The sequence below is a fragment of the Rhinatrema bivittatum genome, chromosome 4, assembly GCF_901001135.1.
Source record: "Rhinatrema bivittatum chromosome 4, aRhiBiv1.1, whole genome shotgun sequence".
In the NCBI taxonomy this organism is placed as follows: Eukaryota; Metazoa; Chordata; class Amphibia; order Gymnophiona; family Rhinatrematidae; genus Rhinatrema; species Rhinatrema bivittatum.
In genome coordinates, this window is record NC_042618.1 from 327,701,142 (window position 1) to 327,720,437 (window position 19,296).

Sequence of the window (19,296 nt, forward strand, 5' to 3'; positions counted from 1 at the left end):
TACCATCGCCAGATGAGCATAAGAATTCGGAAGAGGCTCACAGTCTACGCCATCTCAACGTCTGCAGACTCCTAGTCCGGTACCTGGAAAGGTCAGAATCTGTACGAAAGACGGATCATCTATTTGTCCTTCACAGCGGGAAGAAGCAAGGGGAAGCGGCCTCGTGAGCAATCATAGCCCGCTGTATCAAAGAAGTCAAGGCGGCCTACGTAGAAGCAGGCAAGCCATCGCCTTTACAAGTCAAGGCCCATTCCACTAGAGCCCAGGCAGTGTCCTGGGCAGAAACCAAGATGCTGTCACCCGCCAAGATCTGCAGGGTGGCGACATGGTCCTTCATCCACACCTTCTCCAGGTTTTACCGCCTGGATATTCAGGCTCTAGAGGATACAGCATTTACAAGGGCAGTACTAAATGGGTCACGGGCAGCCTCCCACCCGGTTCGGGAGTAGCTTTTTTACATCCCATTGGTCCTGAGTCCATCTGCTACACGCTAGGAAATGGAGAAATTACTTACTTGATAATTTCGTTTTCCATAGTGTAGACAGATGGACTCAGCATCTCACCCATGGCTGCCGTTATTCATGGAATCCTCGAGTGACATCACCGACAGCGAATGCTTCATGGGTAAGCCATGCCTTTCTCCAACTAGAACTCCCATCCTACTGGGTGTCGACGTTTCTCGGTTGAGGGCACTGGCAGTCTCCAGCTATAACCAATTCAACCAGTGCAAATTAAGTTAACCAAGTTATAAAATTAATCAAGTTATTCAAATTATTCAGTCATACATATATCCACAATTGCTTTTCAAGGAGAATACTGAAGAGCTGCACTTCCTGCAGGGGTATATGTACTAGGGCTGACATCAGATTGAAATCTGATCCGTCTCCAACTGCTATCAGGAGTACACTATACCCATTGGTCCTGAGTCCATCTGTCTACACTAAGGAAAATGAAATTATCAGGTAAGTAATTTCTCCATTTATTTATTTATTTGTCGCATTTTATATACCATCATTCAGTTTCGCCATCACAACGTTTACAAAGACTCTGTTTAATAAGTGTTCAAAAATTCATACGCTGGTTTTTTTTTCTTTTACATCGATTTCGGATAGACGTTTGATCAAAATTGAATGATTTACAGTGTCGAAGGCTGCTGATAGGTCTAGTAGGACTAGAAGGTAGCTGTGGCCTTTGTCAAATCCTTTGAGCACGATGTCGTTTAATGATAGTAGTGATTCGGCGTGGGAAGATAGGATATTGTTCCTTTCCAGGTGGTCACTTAGTCGGGAGTGGACGATTTTTTTTTTCAATAATTTTGGCAATGAATGGTAGGTTTGATATGGGTCGGTAGTTTAGAGGGTTTTCTGGATCCGGGTTGTTCTTTTTCAGTATGGGTTTGATAATTGCTGATTTTAGGCAATCTGGGTAGTTACCTTCTGTGAGGGATAGGTTCACGATGTTGGTTAATGTTTTAGTAATTGTTGGCTCGATGGCTTTGATCGTCTCGATGGGTATGCTATCAATAGGGTGCTTAGCTGGATTCATTTTTTTTATGATATTTTGTATTTCCAGTGATAGATCAAAGTTGGACAAGTTTGTTTGATTTGTATTTTTGGGTCTTGAGCATTGTTGAGGTTGTTGCTTATGAGGTGTTTGATTTTTTTCGTTAAAGAAGTCTGCAAAGTCATTGCTTGAGAGCTTTGAGGTTGGTGATGTTTGGTCATTGGAGGATTTGGTTAGGCAATGTACGATATCGAAAAAAAAATTCAAGATGGTTCCCTTTTGCAAAAAGGGGACTGGCTATGCTCCCTTGACCTGAAGGACACAAACCTATATCGAGATCTTCGGTCACAGGAGGGATCTGGGAAACAGCACTTCCAGTACAGGGTGTTGCTAACCGGCTTGAGTCTGCCCCACAGGTCTTCACAAAATGCCTGACCGTGGTGGCGGTTCACATCTGCAGACTGGGAGTGCATATTTTCTGAATCTGGATGATTGGCTGGTCAAGAGCACATCTCAGGCAGGGGCCATCAGGTCCATGCGATTGACTATTCGGGTGTTTGAGTCACTAGGGTTCGTTCTCAGCTATGCAAAGTCCCATCTCTGTCTGCCATCTCAATTGGTCTTCATCGGAGCCCTGCTATAGACACTGCTCAAGCCAGGGCCTTTCTGCAGCACCAAAGGGCCATCAGTCTGGCGACCATTGTGACAGAGGTACAACAGAGCCAGCAGGTACTAGCTTGGTATATGTTGTATCACATGGCCCCGAATGACCATTTCACTCCCTTGGCACACTTACACATGCACAGAGCCCAATGGACCCTGAGGTTGCAGTGGTGCCAAGCCACTCGGAGCCTCCAGGATTGCATCTGAGTCACCCCGTCTCTCTAGGACTCTTCATCCTGGTGGCAGGTACTCTCCATTCTCCTAGGACAAACAGGATGGTAGTCCTCACAGATGGGTGATGTGATATCAGATGGAGCCTAGCACAGAAAACTTTGACCAGCATGCCACTATCTGCACGTCTACAAAGTAACTGCCTTGTGGTTGTGGAGCTACTGCTCTTGGAGGCCAATGCAATACAGTGCGCTCAGCCGAGCGCACTGTATAACCCGCACTCGGACGTGGGTTAAATAGGCGCTAATCCACCCCCTAATACAATAGGGGGATTAGCACCTATTTAACGTGCGTCCACGGAGTGAATGCAATAGCGCTCATCACATGCAAATGCATGTGAATGAGGCTATTACTCATTCACTCCACATTCAAGAAAAAAAAAGTGTGCGTCTCAGACGCACATTTTGCTCTCAGATATTAACGCATGCCTGGAGCAGGCGTTAATAGCTGGGTGCATGTAAAAAGTACAGAAAAGCAGAAAAAACTGCTTTTCTGTATTTTTTTTTTTTTTTTTTTTTTTACTTAAAAAAACAAAAAACCTCTACAGACCGCAGCGTTATGAAGACAGATACCGGAAAACTCTGCCGAGTTTACCGGTGGTGTGGTTGCGTTAGCAAGGAGGTGCTAAGGTCGCGCAAGAGAAGGGGATGCAGGGCAGCCCAGATGGCACTGTAATCCACAGGGCCCTGATCCCATTTTTCCTGGTAGAGGGTCAAAGGCAAAGACCCAAAGGCAAGTAATGCAGACAGAGGGAGAAAATAACTCACCGAAGGAATGAGAAAATAAAAGGAATGCAGGGAGGAGAAGCATATTGCAAGAGCAAAATAAAACCCTGACCTTTCTCACTGAACAAATTACTGAAACATCTTTTGTAGTGCAAGCAAAAGATTCAGGGAACCTGCTTGACATTAAGATGAGAAATGCTTCCATTTAAAGCTGTGCACCCTTCTGGTAGCCTGCTTGTTGTCTGAAATCACCATGTCTTCAACCTTCTTAGATGGTGACAGAGGAAGCTATTAAGGTTCTGCAGCCACATGGTGCCACTGTTTGGCTATGGTGCTGTTGGGGAACACCATCCACACAGTATTAAAAGGGTACATTAGATGAAACTTTGAGATAGGTATGCACCTTTTCACATTTATGTATGTATTCCCTTTGTTTTACTTAGCCTAATCATTGTAGTGGCATTCCTTGGCCAGGAGCCATGAACCAGGGCTTTTTTCTGGACCATGTATTATGGATCTTAAATGTACTCCTGGGGGGGAATTCTCCACAAATTTTTAAATTCTGTGGGCACAAATTTAAAATTTTCTGCACAGAAACTTAAAATTCTGCAAAATTCTACACACTTTATATTGGTCAAAATAACACAATACACATGACAGTCTTTAATTTAAAATGTAATACAGAAAAAGTTATTACTTAAAGATGCAGTGTGTTAAATATTTTGAGCAGAATTTCCCTAGAAGTTCACAGTAAGAGTCTCTTCCATCCTCTCTCCCTACTCCCCTGGCCAGTCTCCTTTCACTTTGCCCTCTTGGGTCCCAACTCTTCCACCTGCCACTATTTCTCCCCTCCCCCTCTAGGCTCAATCCCTTTCACTCTGTCTCCACTCCCATAGTTTGACCCCTCTCTCACACAGGCTTCCTCTCTCTACTGCATGAGCACACACCCCTACCCACCCACCCTTATATAGACTTCCCCCTCCCTCTCTCACGCACATACACACCCCCTCATACAGGCTTCTCTCGCGCGCACGCGCTCATACAGGCTTCTCTCGCTCACGTGCACGCGCACATGCTCATACAGGTTTCTGCTCTCTCGCCCCAGGCTCTGTCTTACACATACACGCACGCACATTCACTCTCACCAGGGCCCGCTCCTTCGCCATGAGCAGGACAGCCTCCGCTTGCTTCTCTCTGTTGTGCTGTTTGGTTTTTTTTGTTTTTAAATCCCATGCACATTGCAGCTAAAGCAGTATTTCTGAAACTTGCCATTGGGAACCCACAACCAGTCTGGTATTCTGGGTATTGGTAATGAATCTGCATGAGGTAAATTTTACATATGGGCCTCCAGTTTATGCAGATATCTCATGCATATTTATTAATATCTTGAAAAACTGACTGGTTGCAGGGTTCAGAGAACAGGTTTGGGAATTGAGATGAAATGCACTCATAAGGAGATCTTTTGAAATTGGTATGTGCTCATAATTAAAAAGAAAATGTGCACTTTAAGTTCAAATAGCAAAAAAGGAGAAAAATCCTATTGTGTCAAATTAGAATTAGAAATGAGTTACCAGTAACTGTATGAAGAATGTACTAATCCCCTTATGTTTGTTATACATAGTTTTTTTGTGACTTGCAGGTCCTGTCTGGTCCATTTACTTGTTGAAAAGCACTGGTTGACTATTTGGACCTAGAATGAATCTTTCTGGACCTAACACTATTCAGTTAACCTTTTTGTGATCCCCAGATAGATTTTTGTGTGATGGAAGTGAGCCCTTTTGCTATGATGTGGTTGATGTAGCCTAGCTGGTGGGCCTAGTGGGATATGCGCTTCTCTGGGATAAATTGGAGCTTCACCTATTCCAGCCCCATTCCCCGCAGGTTGAACCTTTGTGTTTTGGAGGCCAGCAGGACTTAGGAGGGTCCTAAGGGCAGTCAGAGAGAGAGCCCAGAAAAAGGCTTGTCAGGGCTGACAACAATCCAAGAGGTACGAGATTCAGGCAGAGGGTCTGGGCAGGCAGTGCATAGTTAGGATCCGTACAAAGGTCAGGTCCAGGCGGCAGGCAAGAGAATAGTCAAGGTCTATAGCAAGGGTCAGATCCAGATGAGCAGACAAAGACTGGACAAGGCAAAGCTGAAAGGCAGGATGAAGCAAGGCTGGACAAGAAGCTCACTGTGCTAGGAAGGACCACCTGTTGCTGAGGTATTGGGGTAAGCACGGTGGGGATTTAAATGCCCAACTGTGTGATATCATTGGAAGGCGCCGCTGAAGTTTCCCACCATGGTGCTTTCTTGTGTTGGTGCATGGCATGTGTGCCTAGAGGCCACATTTTGTAGCAAGGGAATGGTGGCTTCCTTGCCGCAGGTGGAGTTGGCAGCTTGAGGATAACATTGGCTGATTGTGGGACAGACCTGCAACTGGCCAAACATTACATTTTATTGAGGTTTGCATTTTTTGTTTTCACAATGCCTTCTTTAAGCAAGATATATGGTATTTATATTGCTAGACTGCTCTATCAACCTTTCTAGGTGGTTTACAACTAAAGCATTCATAAATATATATTTATATAATACAATATGAAAACATCAAGTAAATATAACTAAAAACTTACTAAAAACCATGATAAAAATAGGAAGGTTAAGCTACTGATATTGCATATTTTTTTTTGCATTTTTGCCATTATGCATATATGCAATCCATAATAAAACAGCCTTGACAGAGGCCAGAGTCTGTTTTTGAAAGTTTGAGTTTCTGCATATGTAGATTTCAGAATCATTGGGTTTAAGTCCCAGGAATTGGATTCTGTATTGATTCTTAATAGATAGGTTTTAATATATTGTGTAGTAGTCTGAAGAAGTGCCTTTGTCTTAAGTCTATGCCTGAAAACGAAAGATAAGACATAGATCAGCTTATCCAAAAGGACTCATGACTTGCCTTTTTTTGAAAAGCTTTTTGCTGCTTATAGATGAAAAATGAATGTACAGTTGAATGATACATTTATTTTGCAAGGCTTTCTTGAGTAAGGCATTGTATATGTAAGAATAAACTAGAATAGCACTATCTGTTCATTCCTTGCAATCATGATTTATAATTTATACTGTTTTTGTCTTTTAGATCGTGAGGACCAATCCATTCTTTGCACGTAAGTGAACAAAGGCTTACATTAACCAGTTTTCTCTGATAAGTGGGGCTGAATTAACAATAACATGTGGGTGATATCGTCAGACTGTGCTGAAGCTCATAAAGCTTTTGTTCTACTGAGCATGCGTGGGAATTTTTTGTCCGAGTTTTGGCATAGATGGTGTACCCTGTCTCTTCAGAAATTTTTCCTATTAATCATATTTCATACTTTTTTTTATTATATTTGTTGTTTCACTGCCTTGGCAACCCCTCCAAACAGCACTTTTCAGTGCTATCTATAAAAAAAAAAGTCTTCACTGTGGGCTTCTTGGACATAGTGGGGTAGATTTTAAAACCCCTGCGTGCGTAAATCCTCCCGGATTTATGTGCGCAGGGCACTCGCGCACCTATTTTGCATAGGTCGCCGGCGCGCACAAAGCCCCAGGACGCGCGTAAGTCGGGGATTCGTAAAAGGGGTGGGAGGGGGCGTGCCCGAGGGGCGTGTCCGGGGCGTGGTGACGGTTCGGGGGTGGGCCGGGAGGGCGGTCCTGAGTCCCCTGGCACTGCGGCCTGTGCTGGGGGATGCTGGGGCGGCGCGCGCAAGTTACGCCTGCTTGAAGCAGGCGTAACTTGCCCAACAAAGGTAGGGGGGAGGATTTAGGTAGGGCTGGGGGGTGGGGTAGATAGGGGAAGGTGGGGGGACGCGGAGGGAACGGAGGCAGGCTGCGCGGCTGGGCGCGCGCAGGCGGCCGATTTTGCGCAGCCTTGCGCGCGCCGACCCTGGATTTTATAAGATACGCGCAGCTACGCGCGTATCTTATAAAATCTGGTGTACTTTTGTTCGCGCGCGTGTATGTTTTGAAGATCTACCTCAGCGTGAATAGATTCAGACTGTATGCAATAGAAAGATGTTCATTACCGATGGATTACACTGGTAAACAAAGTTTTTTTCCTTCAGGCTTTTTGGTGTTCCAAATAGATTTTTTTTATGCTGATCACAGATATTACTTTAAAACAATCTTGTGTATATATATTTTCTTGCTGGACAGTTTTTTATGATAAGCAACGTAACGTAACAGACTAACTTTTTTTAAAAATACACCAAGAAACTCTGCCTGATTATGCCAGAACTTGCTCGGGCAAGCCCCAGCTCAGCTGAAAGATTCCAACTTGTTTCCATGATGACGCAGCCTTATATAAGCAGAAGCAATGAGTAGCCTCCTATGCATCGTCTGTGAATGAGTGAATCGTATCACTAAAACTGAGTTTAAAGCTTGTGGATTTAAGTTCATATACTTTATGAAATGTTGTGCGAATGTCGTAATAGCAGTGACATGTTTTGTTACATCTGTGGTGAATTTACTCTGAAAGCACAGAGTATGGCTGCACTCATTAAGAAGGCATATGAGTTATACTTCGGGTGCAAAATTGGTGACCAGGACAGAGCATGGGCTCCTCATATATGTTGCGCATCTTGCGCCAGTAGTCTGCAAGCTTGGCTGAAAGGTGTGCGACCATCCATGCTGTTTGCCATCCCAATGTTATGGGGAGAACAGAAAGATCATATAACTGACTGTTACTTCTGCATGACGAATGTGTCAAGATACTCATCAAAGAACAGGAAGTTTGAGTACCCTAACCTTGCATCGGCAATGAGACCAGTGCCGCATGATGACAGTCTTCCTGTTCCAAAACCGCCAGAAGTGTGGACACTTGAGGATGAGGAGGTAGGCAATGATGGTGAGCCGTCGCAGATGGAAACTGCGGCAAATCCTGACTTTGTGCCATCAACATCCAGCGATCCTCATTTAATATCTGTCAGAACTGCACGATCTGGTCAGAGATTTGACTTTATCGAAGAGTTAGGCGGAGCTGCTTGGGTCAAGGCTGCAAGGATAGAATCTTTGTCATCTGATATGAAAATTTCAGTATTTCGCAGCCGTCATGAAAATTTGACAAAATATTTCAACCAAGTAGACAGGCTGACTTTTTGCTGTGACATCAATGGATTGTTTTGTGCTCTCGGATGTGACCACGATCCAACAGAGTAGTGACTGTTTATTGATTTATCAATCTTAAGTTTGAAGGCTGTTTTGCTGCACAACGGCAGTATCTAATCATCAATACTTGTCGGACAGGCCGTTCATATGAAAGAAACGTATGAGAACATGTAGCTACTGCTGAACCACATTGAGTACTCTAGGTACAACTGGAATTTGTGTGGTGATCTCAAGGTAGTTGCAATTCTACTGGGTCTGCAGCTTGGTTACACCAAGAATTGTTGCTTCCTTTGTGAGTGGGATAGTCAAGCAAGAGATTCGCATTATGTTAGAAAAGTTTGGCCTCTCCGCAAGAAGTTGGTTCGAGGGCAGAACAGTGTTGCGCACGACCCATTGGTGGATCCAAGTAAGATATTTCTTCCACCGTTGCACATCAAACTTGGGCTGATGAAAAACTTGTGGCAAATGTTTCCACGCATAAGTGACATCAAGATAAAATGTGTTTTCGTTGGCCCACAGATCCAAGCTGTGATGGAAAGCCACTTTGGTCTTCTGCAAGATACAGAACGTGTTGAATGGGACAGCCTTCAAGAATGTCGTTAGTAACTTTCTAGGCAACTATAAGGCAGCAGATTATGTCGAACAGGTTGAAAATCTGCTTCAGGCATACAAATTGATGAAGTGCAACATGTCATTGAAGATACATTTTCTTCATTCCCACTTGGACTTCTTCCCAGACAACCTTGGTGCTGTGAGTGACTAAAATGGTGAATGGTTTCAACAAGACATTGTCAAAATGGAGAAATGATATCAAGGCAAGTGGAACCCCTCCATGCTAGGTGACTATTGTTGGACTCTCATCCGCGAAGCATCGGACGGTGATTACAAACGAAAATCTGCGGCAAAACATTTTTTGTTTTGTTTTCTGGTGCCAACATTGCCATTATAGCTTATGTCATTACAGACACGTAACAATGCTTAATGTATATCGCAGTTTTCTGGCAAACTGTCTGTGATACAGACATAATAGATGCATATTTGTGTTCAGCTTGTTAAAATCTACTTGTTTCACCGAAGGTTGTGGAGGAAACAATGTTCCCAGAAATTTGTTTACCAGTGTAATGATCTCTGTTGCCACTGCCTTGGACTGGACCAGGAACAGGCAAACTATCATTGTGGCCTCATGTCTCCATGATCACAAAAATCCAGGGTCTGGAAAATGGCCCTGTGTAAGACTCTGAGGAGCTGCAGTCCATCCTATTCCCAGGATGGGAATTCTTTATGCTCCCTGAGTCTAGAGTTGAACAGTAGTTCCTCTGAGATCTTCCCCTGTTGGCAGAACAGGTTGTGTTCCCGGAGTCGAACAAACAAATTAAGAAAAAACACTTTGTGGAGCCAGTGAATAGACAGTGCTAAAGAAATATTGATTGGCTTTACTAGTACCCCGAGCCTGAGCATGCAAACCATTTAGCCTCTGCCTATAATGCTTCAAATGAAGGTACAGACTACCTCCATCAACTCAAGGGGCCACAGTGCTGCCAACTCAGCTGTTTACTTTTCCCATACAGGGGGCAGGTGATATGAATCTTACCCCCCCATCAATCACCAGAGCGATGCCACCATCCAGATTGTTGGAACAAGGCTTTCATCTAGATATGTTAGATCCCATTTGTTCTGTAGCCTCCAGTGCATGGGGACTCCATCCTGATATAGGAAGATGTTCCTTCTCCAATGACTGGCCAAAGAATGTCGGCCCTGGACTAAGTGGTGCAATTAGTGAAAACGTTTTATTTTACCTCTGACTTCTATGGATAAGGAGAGTATTCTCTAACATTTCTTTTCGAAGATATCAGATTTATTCCTGCAAGGAATCTCCTATCTTCCCCCAGTTAAAGTGGATAGTCCCAAACACTTGCTTGCAGTGGAATCCAGCCAGTCTGAATTTTACCCAGAGTACATACCTTCCAGGTGATCAAGGTCTCCTCAGTTACCAAATTCATCACTGGGGTCCTGAATTAGTGTTCCTTCCCCTTAGGATTTGAAGAGGGTTTGATGGGGGATACTTTATAATCTCCTTCATATTCCTCTGGAACACTAGTCTCTGTTGGAGGACCTCATATTCCAGATTTCTAGACAAGTGGAGTACAGCTCTAGGAGTCAGTTCATAAGGACAATGATCCTTGAGTGAAAGTCTTCAGCCTTCTCCAGATTCTAGAGACCCCCATCTGAACTAGCAGCCATTTTGATTTATGATATTTTGCAGGAGTTACAAAGTGGGAGAATCAGATTTCTTGTGCTCCATTACCAAAACTTTCTGGAGTATGTAGCTAAGAAAAATATTTTCTAACATCCTTCTGGGTAAAGGGATCCCAGGTTACTGGACAATTTTGGTAAGAAAGTATTCCAGAGCTCCATGATCAATGCATGAATTTCTGCTAACCAGTTCTATATGATTCAGTACTTACATGATTGCATGAAAAAACTGAAACCATTCCTTCCATCAGGTGATATCATGTTGGCATAGCCACTACTGTTTATAAATGTAGAAGAGTATATACGCCATCTTATTCGGTCAGTTTATGAAGTGTTTGCCATGACTGCACACTCTTTATTGGGCTCAATAGAGCATGTCAGATGACTTGTTTACATGACAGCAGCTTGTGGGTCAACATTCATAAGCTAGTGGATGTCCTCTGCCTGGGAGGACCACCTCTTTGGAGACGAGCTCAGGGAAACTGCTCAAATCAGAGCAACATGTGGCAGTCTAGTCCCTCGCGACTGGCTCAGAGCAACAGTCTACTTCACACCGGCCATACTGTGCTTTTAAAGACCTTAGTTCCAGAGATACCTCTTCCAGCAGTTTCAAAGGTACTGGATCCTGCCTCTGCTTCTGCAGCAACAAAAGCTTCCAGACCAAAGACTGTGAGAGTGCAGTCAAACTTAAAGCAGCACAACAGATCCAGTTTAAATCTGGGCCATGTTTTTGACCCTTCTCAAAACCTAGCAATCATCCTCCCCCAGAAGGAGGGAAGGATTCAATCCTACCTGGAGGAATAGCGCAAGATACACTGGGGAACAATTTCTAACCTAATTCTTCTTGAGTTCGATTTTTCAGCTGTTTTAGACTTAAATAGGCATGCTGATTTCAAAACTGCAGTTAGTTTTCTTCTATCTCGTCATGATTTTTTTCTCTACAGCCTATCTTAGGCCTGGATTTATCAAAATGTACTAAATATCGCATGCTCATTTTTCTGTGTATGTTGGACAGCAGAGCTCCTGAGAAGCATTGGGTGAAGTCAAATTGGCCTCCAAGATCTGACCTCAAACCTGGTGATCCAAACATTCTACATGAGCCACTTGTTGACAGAAAGAACATTATATTCCCACCTCTGCACATAAAACTGGGTCTCATGAAGCAATTTGTTAAAGCTTTGCCAACTGAAGAAGACTGTTTCAAGTATCTCATTTTGGCATTTCCTAGCCTGTCTTTTGAAAAGATAAAGGCCGGTGTGTCTGGTCCAGAGATTCAGTAGCTCATTAAAGATGAACATTTCATCTGGACAATGTCAGAACTCCAAAAGAATGCTTGGTTGTCATTCAGAAACCTTGTCAAGGACTTTCTTGGAAATACACGAGCACAGAATTACACCGAAATTGTCCAGAAACTCTTGGAGAGCTTCAAAATGCTTCAGCAACAAGAGCATCAAGGTGCATTTTCTGCCTAGCCATCTTGCTGACTTCCTGAAAAACCTTGGTGTAGTCAGTGATGAGCAAGGTGAACGATTCCACCAAGATTTGAAGGTCATGGAGGCACGGTATCAGGGTAGATGGGATGTACATATGATGGCTGACTATTGTTGGAGCATCAGGAGAGATTGTCCACAGATTGAACACTATCTTAATATGTATGTTTGGTAGCAGAACTTTACTACTTGTACACAATTTGACTTACAGTAACAATATATAGCCTTTGTATGAATAAAATAACTCTAAATAAACAGTATATTCAGGTAATTATTTCTTTTATTTCCTTTGTATGTACATTTTGTATGATTTTTGGGACAAAGGGAGGGTATCCTGTACCTTAAGTTGACATGATAGAGAAAAACTGGGGTCATTTTTGGATTCAGATGTCAAAAGTTAGTCAAAACCAAGTGTCTGATCTAACTCAACAAAAATTGTTCCCCTCCACTTACGTTTCTTTTGGCTTTCCATGCTTCCTCATTGATCAGCCTTCAGTCTGGATCTGTCAGGACAAATCCTCCTGGAGGTTGTCACTTTTCAGTCAGTGAGCAATAGAACCTGTTCCACCCCAGTGGCATGACCAAATGTTCTACTTCTGCAACTTTCTTTTCCCCCAAGAAAACTGGACAGAGACCTATCAGATATAAGAAGCCTGAACAAAAATCTGTTCTGGGACAAAATCAAAATGAATTCCCTTCATACAGTTCTCCCCTTCAACCAGAAAGGGGAATGGAAATGTGCCCTCCCTCCCACTGGCTTTATCTACATTTTGTGATGGAGTTCTCTTATCAGTACAGAGTACTCCCTTTTAGACTATTAGAGGAACCATGGACTTCACAAATGCCTAGCTGTAGTAGCCGTGCACATTTGTCTCAAGGGCATCCAGGTCTTCCGTTACTTAGATGATTGGCTAGTGATGGCCACATCTCAGGAAGCTGTACTCAACTCACTAGAGAAGTCTATTCAACTCCTATAGTCATTAGGCTTCCTGGTGAATGTCAGAAAATCAATTCTAGTTTCCATGCAGAGAATAAAAAAGAGCATGGATAGATTGCTTGCAAGAAAAAGCCTTCTTGTTAGGGTAAACACACTCTGAATACTTGTATATTAACTGCTTAATGCAGATCAGGCAATAGCTAGAGACATTTTAGTCATTCTGGGATATATGATGGCAGTGGTTCATGTAGTTCTACTGACCTGTTTTCACATGTAATCTTACAGTGGGGTCTCCGCTCCTGATGGAACCAGTTAACTAGGCCCTTGACTATCTTTGTGGAAGTCTAGTAGGACATGAATCGGGAGCTTCCCTGGGGGCTGCAACCTTTCATCCTCCAACGCTTCATCACCTTCTTCAGCAAGTAGCATTGGCAATGGATCCTTCCACAAAAGGATGGGGAAAAGACTTGGTTGTTCATAGACAATTTCAGATCAGCCTCCTAGAAATGCAAGCAATCAGATATGTGTTAACAACTTTCATGCATCTCTTCCAAGGGAAAGAACATTTTCATTCAAACAATCAGATAGCCATGTTCTATGAGAACCAACGAAGGGGACACAGGGTCATGGACCCTCTGCCAAGAGAGGATATCTAGAAATGGGCATGCATACATCAAGCTATCCTGCAAGCAACTCACCTTCCAGGAATTTCCAATAAGTTAGATTGCCTCAGAATATTTTGCCTACAAGAATAGTCCCTACAACAATCAAATGGCTGACTGTTTAGTTTGTTGGGACTTCCAGCAATCAACCTTATCACATCAGAGGAAAACACAAGTGGAAAGATTTTAGCTCTATTTTTCCCAGTGAACTCAGATCTGCTCAGGATGGTTTTCTGTTCAATTGGCATGCAGATCTCATGTATGCTTTTCCACTGAGTGCCAGGACTATGCAAAATATTCTCAAGGATTGAGCCGGACTGATTATTATTGCTCAAGCATGGCCCAAACAAATTTTGTTTGTGTACCTACTATAGGTGTCCAAAGCCTGTCTAATTCATCTCTGGCAGATGTCATTACTAACTCAGGAGAAACAAAGTTTACCATCTGAACTTTCCTCCATCAACCTGACAGCATGGATGTTGAATGTTCACAAATTGCCCAATTTTCCTTACCCAAATTTGTTGAGGATATAGTAGTGTCTGCCCAGAAACAGACTACTACTTTTGGTTTTAAATTGAAAAGATTCTGATCTTGGTTTCTACAGACTTCCTGAGATCAATTTGCATTTCCACCAAAAGATCTACTTGAGTACTTTTTGTCTTCCTCAGATCTCAATACTTCAGTGTACCATTGCGGCCTACCACTTTCAAACTGAAGGCAGGCCAATCTCCACTAATAAGTTGGTTGCCAAGTTCATGAAAGGCTTATGGCATACTAAACCTCCAGTTGTCAGACCACCTGTTCCATTCAACATGAATGTGGTTCTGGCACAACTAATGAAGCTGCAGTTTGAACCAATTATTTATTTATTATATTTTGTATACCAATATTCTGATGATCATCATAATGGGTCACAGCATAAATACAAATAAAATCATATGAGACATGTAAACTTCAAGTCAGTATAAATAATACAACATAAAATAATCTAGCCTTTAAAATAAAATAGAAAATCAATAAAAACACATACAATCGGGTATTCAAAATAAAACATAACGGCCTCACAAGCTCATATAAAACAGCCCTATTTAAAAAAAAAAAAAAAGACTTATTTTATTGCTTCTACTCCAAACGTTTGTCTGAATAGCTAGGTTTTTAAACCTTTTTTAAAAGTCTGAAAATTGGTCTTTAGCCTTAGCTCAATCGAAAGCGAGTTCCATAACTTGGGCCCAGTTATTGATAATGTTCTTTCTCTGACTTTGATCGAATCGATCGACCTAACCAATGGGATAGTTAACAAAAAAAAAAAAAACAACCCCCCCCCCCAAAAAAAGCAACTTTATTCGCTGAACGTAAGTTACGTTGTGATGTATGGATCCTCAAAGATGCATTTAACCATTCTATTGTCTCACTTCCCTGATCCAGTTCTCTAGTCACCCAATCAAAGAAATCAATCAGATTCATCTGACAGAACCTTCCCCTGGTGAATCCGTGCTATTGTGGATCGAGCAAGCCACCAGATTGTAGGTAGTTCACTATACTTTCTCAGCAGAGTCTCCATTAATTTTCCCACCACCAAGGTGAGACTAACCAGCCTGTAATTTCCAGCCTCCTCTTTGCTCTCACTCTTGTGAAGCAGGACCTCCACTGCTTTTCTCCAGTTACTCGGCACCATTCCCGTTTCCTGGGATCTATTGAACAGGTCACTCAGCGGACTCCCAGCACATCTCTGAGCTCCCTCAGTATCCTCAGATGAATCTCATCAAGCCCCATGGCTTTGTCCACTTTCAATTTTCCTAGCCCTTTCCATACGTTCTGTTCATAAATAAATGAGGTTTCGACAAATCCACACCCATCCATTGCGTAGTTAACCAGCGACGGTTCTTTTCCAGGGTCTTCCTTAGTGAACACCGAACTGAAGTATTTGTTTAAGATTTCTACCTTTTCTTTGTCTCCTTCCACACATTGATCCTTTTCACATTTCAGTTTCATTATACCACTTTAGACCTTTCTCCTTTCTCTGATGTATCTGAAAAACTTTTTGTCACCTCTTTAAATTTTTGGCAATCTTTTCTTCCCTCAGACTTTTTGCTTTCCTGATTACTTTCTTCGTTTCTCTGTTTAACCAGATATTTTTCCCTGTGTTCCTCTTTTTGGGATCTTTTATTTCTGGAAAGCTGTACTTTTGTGTGGGGGTTTTTTTTTTTTTTAAAGTGTTATCTGCTTTTCAAGTTAATCAAGCCATCTTATCTACTTTCTGAGGCCACATGCACAAGTAAAGGCCTTTCATTCTGTAGACTGTAAAAGATCCTTGGTTTTACTACAGGAAAAGAACTCAGCTACATCATCAGCTATCATTTCTTATGATTCTAACCAATTGGGCACAGCAGTAGCTAAACAAGCTTTGTCCAATTGACTAGCAGACTGTATTGTAGATTATGCCCTAGCAGGCTTCCAGATTACTCTCTCAAGTTCATCAAGTGAGAGCCGTGGCCACAACAGCTCATTGAGAGCAGTTCTATTGAAGACGCCTGTAAAGCTGCAACTTGGTCATCAGTGCATACCTTCACTTCATTACTGTGTGGACATTATCAAAAGGTGACAGTAAATTTGGGCAAACAGTTTTGCATAACCTGTCTACCCAGTAGTCTACTCTCCATGGTGGGGATCCATGTTTGTTCAGTAAATGCTCTGCTGCAACTCTCAGCTTGGGACTTACCACGTGTCATGGCTAATTCAGGCCCTGCTTGTTGACAGAGGAAGCAAGCTTGCTCACCGTAAAGCAATCTTTGTAGACAGTCATGCTCAATACCTGCTTGCTTCCCTGGAGAGTTGACTACCTGGTAGTTCTAATATTAACTGAAGGGGCATACAAGGCAATGCCTATGCAGGAATTCCTGCATGAGCTCTGAGAGAAGTTTGTCACCATCAAATGTGGACACATGTTTCATGGTATATTGGCCAGGGAATGGTTAAGGTCACTAGGTGGCTTTCTTGATTCCCTCAGTCGAACGAAAATCTTCGCACTGTAGTTTGCTGATTTTCACGTTTATTGTCCCAGTAAACTGTGTATATATTAATCTAGGACTAATAACAATTACAATGCACATAAGAATAAGGTATAATGTAAACAAGGAAAAATACAAATGCAGTAGAAAATAAGATACAAGAAAGTGTATGCATAGAATAGGTAAATCAAAGCCAGAGAATTATATATATATTTATAATGTAAAACTAAATCTGCTCACTTCCCTGAATTTTTCCCATGAATCTTAGCAGTAGAGCAGTCCAAAACTTTAGGATTTCAGTACTGGAACACTGGCATGACATGAACATCTTGTGTTACTGCCAGTATTGAGGTGTTGGTCTTGTGAGGTGGTTTCTAGAGAATATCTTGTTTTGTCTGATTTTTCATGCCAGTACCCTGCCAATAAGTCATGCTGTATATCCTTCCCTTTCCCATGCGTTGCACCCCCTAGGGTAGAGGGGCCCTGCCAGGTGCTGGCTTAGAAAGGTGAGTGGAACGTGACCTATAGTTAACTCAATAATGTAGATTTCTTGAAGGCCTCAGATTCGCCACTGGCACACAAAATTCAGTGGTTTAGTTTTCCAGAGAATACTGAGTTTAACAGAAAAGAGAAGCCAAATCCTAAATATACCAGTACAGTGAGGTTCTAATACATATTGTCGGTCCCTGACTTATTCATCCTGCTCTCTGATAAGTCTATGGTAAGCAAACTTGGTTTACCTCTGTAAAACTTTACATTTGTGTACATTTTCACTATAAGTAGTCTGTGTATTTTTATAAAGCTGTATAATAGCTGTTCTATCTTTTGTAGAGATGTTTTTGGATAAGAAAATATTGATATGGCAACATCAACAAATTTTATAGTGGGGTGGTTTTGTAATGAGTCGGGGGGGGGGGGGGGGAGTGGCCTGCCATCTCATTTTTATGAGATGGCAGGCCACTCACAGTAAGATAATATTTTAATTGTATTTTTCAATGAATTTTATTTTAGACCTCTGAGGGCTCTGTACACATACCAGAAATGATGCCCTTCTAAAGTATGAGATTATAAAGAATCAACAGATTCAAAGAATTAGCATAAAACTTTGTTAAAAATGACTGATGTAGAAATTACCACCTTTTAGCTTCCACAGAGAAACAAACATTGCTCTCCAATACAAAGTGACTCTAAGCAAAATAAGTTGTTGGGCATGTTGGCCAATCTGGGGGTTGGGGATGGCTGACAAAACAAGCTGAGCATTAAAACTGAAATTCAATGCAGAGTTTAATGCACATTATACATGTTTTTAAACCCCTGATCCAGTATGCTAATGCAAAGGGAGTTTATGCACATTTTTGTTAGTGCTGTTTTTTTTTTTTTTTTTTTTAAAGAAAAGGCTTAAGGAGATTAAATCATTTTATGCATAAAAACATAGTTTGTGCACTGGAACGCCAGCTTCCGCCCATTGACTAACAGTAGCTCTGGAAACTTAACTTCACCTTGGACTAGGAGTTTGTTTTTCTAGTGCTAAGAAAACATGAGGTAAGCCAGTGCTTCTCAGCATTAGAGGGGAGGGGGGTCATAGCTAATGCCATCACTAGCATGGGATTTCTATATGAGGGTGCCAACCTGTATGCAAATATTTTGGGCACAAAACTCCTTGCCTCATTGGTAGTAAAGTTTATGCACCACTGCTGGTTAAATTGTGCACTCTAGCACAGCAATTCTCAATCAGTGTGTCGCGACTCCACTGTGTCGCAAAGCACAAGGTGGTGTATCACCACCTTCACAGCCAGAATACAAGGCTCCCTGGTCTCTGCTGATACGGCTAATCTTTCCTCCCCCCTCCTCTTCTCCAGTGGAATACAAGGATCTCCTCCTCTGCCCAGGCTGTCAGCATTTTCAAGCCTGGGGGAAATGCTAGCAGCAGAGCTATGCGGCCATCTGGAAAGAACATGGGGTGGGGGGCTGTGCAGGCGGTTTGTCCACTTTATCGGCACGGCCGGAAGAGGAAGTGAGGTGGACCTGCACAGGAACAATAGAAGGAGCAGTGTGAGCTAAATTTGAGAATGCACAGTGTCAGTCCCCGCGGCCCCAAGAAAGAGAATTGTCCCGTTAGCCACAGGGGCTGGAGGAGGACAGGCTGAAGCAGCTGCTGTTACTTGTGCTTCTGGGAGGAGAGAGACTGTGTGCACTCGTGCATGCCTGTGAGAGACAGCATGTGTGTGTGACTGAGCACGTGAGAGTAAGAGACTCCTTGTGGGTGTGTTTGCCTGTGTGAGGCTGAGCATCTGAGTGAGAGTATTGTGTGCACCTGTTTGACTGAGCACGTGAGTGACAGCGAGCCTGTGAGACTGAGCATGTGAGACAGCCTGCGTGTGCGTGCACGCGTACGTGACTGAGCACGTGAGAGACGGCCTGCGTGTGCACGCGCGCGTACGTGACTGAGCACGTGAGAGAGACAGCCACGCAGGCTGAGCACGTGAGAGAGAGAAGAAAGTTTGAGCAACAGCCCTCTCCTCTACTTTTGGTAATCCAAGACAATCTTGGGGCACCATGAAATGAAAAATTCCCAGGTATGGCGAGCAGTGTCTTTTTTTTTTTTTTTTTGTTTGTGGCTGCTGTTTTGAAATGTTTTATTGGTGTTAAGAACATTTTTCTAGTTTTTAATTGTTGGATATTCCACTTTCAGCCGTTATGAAA

General features: G+C 42.7%; 1 protein-coding gene across 4 annotated transcripts in view; it reads left to right on the plus strand.

The window, feature by feature from the left end:
* The window catches only part of MYH10 (myosin heavy chain 10), a 461,218-nt gene that overhangs the window by 71,111 nt on the left and 370,811 nt on the right, over positions 1-19,296 (plus strand). For all 4 annotated transcript variants that reach the window (XM_029600341.1, XM_029600340.1, XM_029600342.1 and 1 more), the window contains exon 4: positions 6,238-6,265. In XM_029600341.1, coding sequence (XP_029456201.1) covers positions 6,238-6,265 — 28 coding nt within the window. The remainder of the gene's footprint in view (positions 1-6,237; positions 6,266-19,296) is intronic.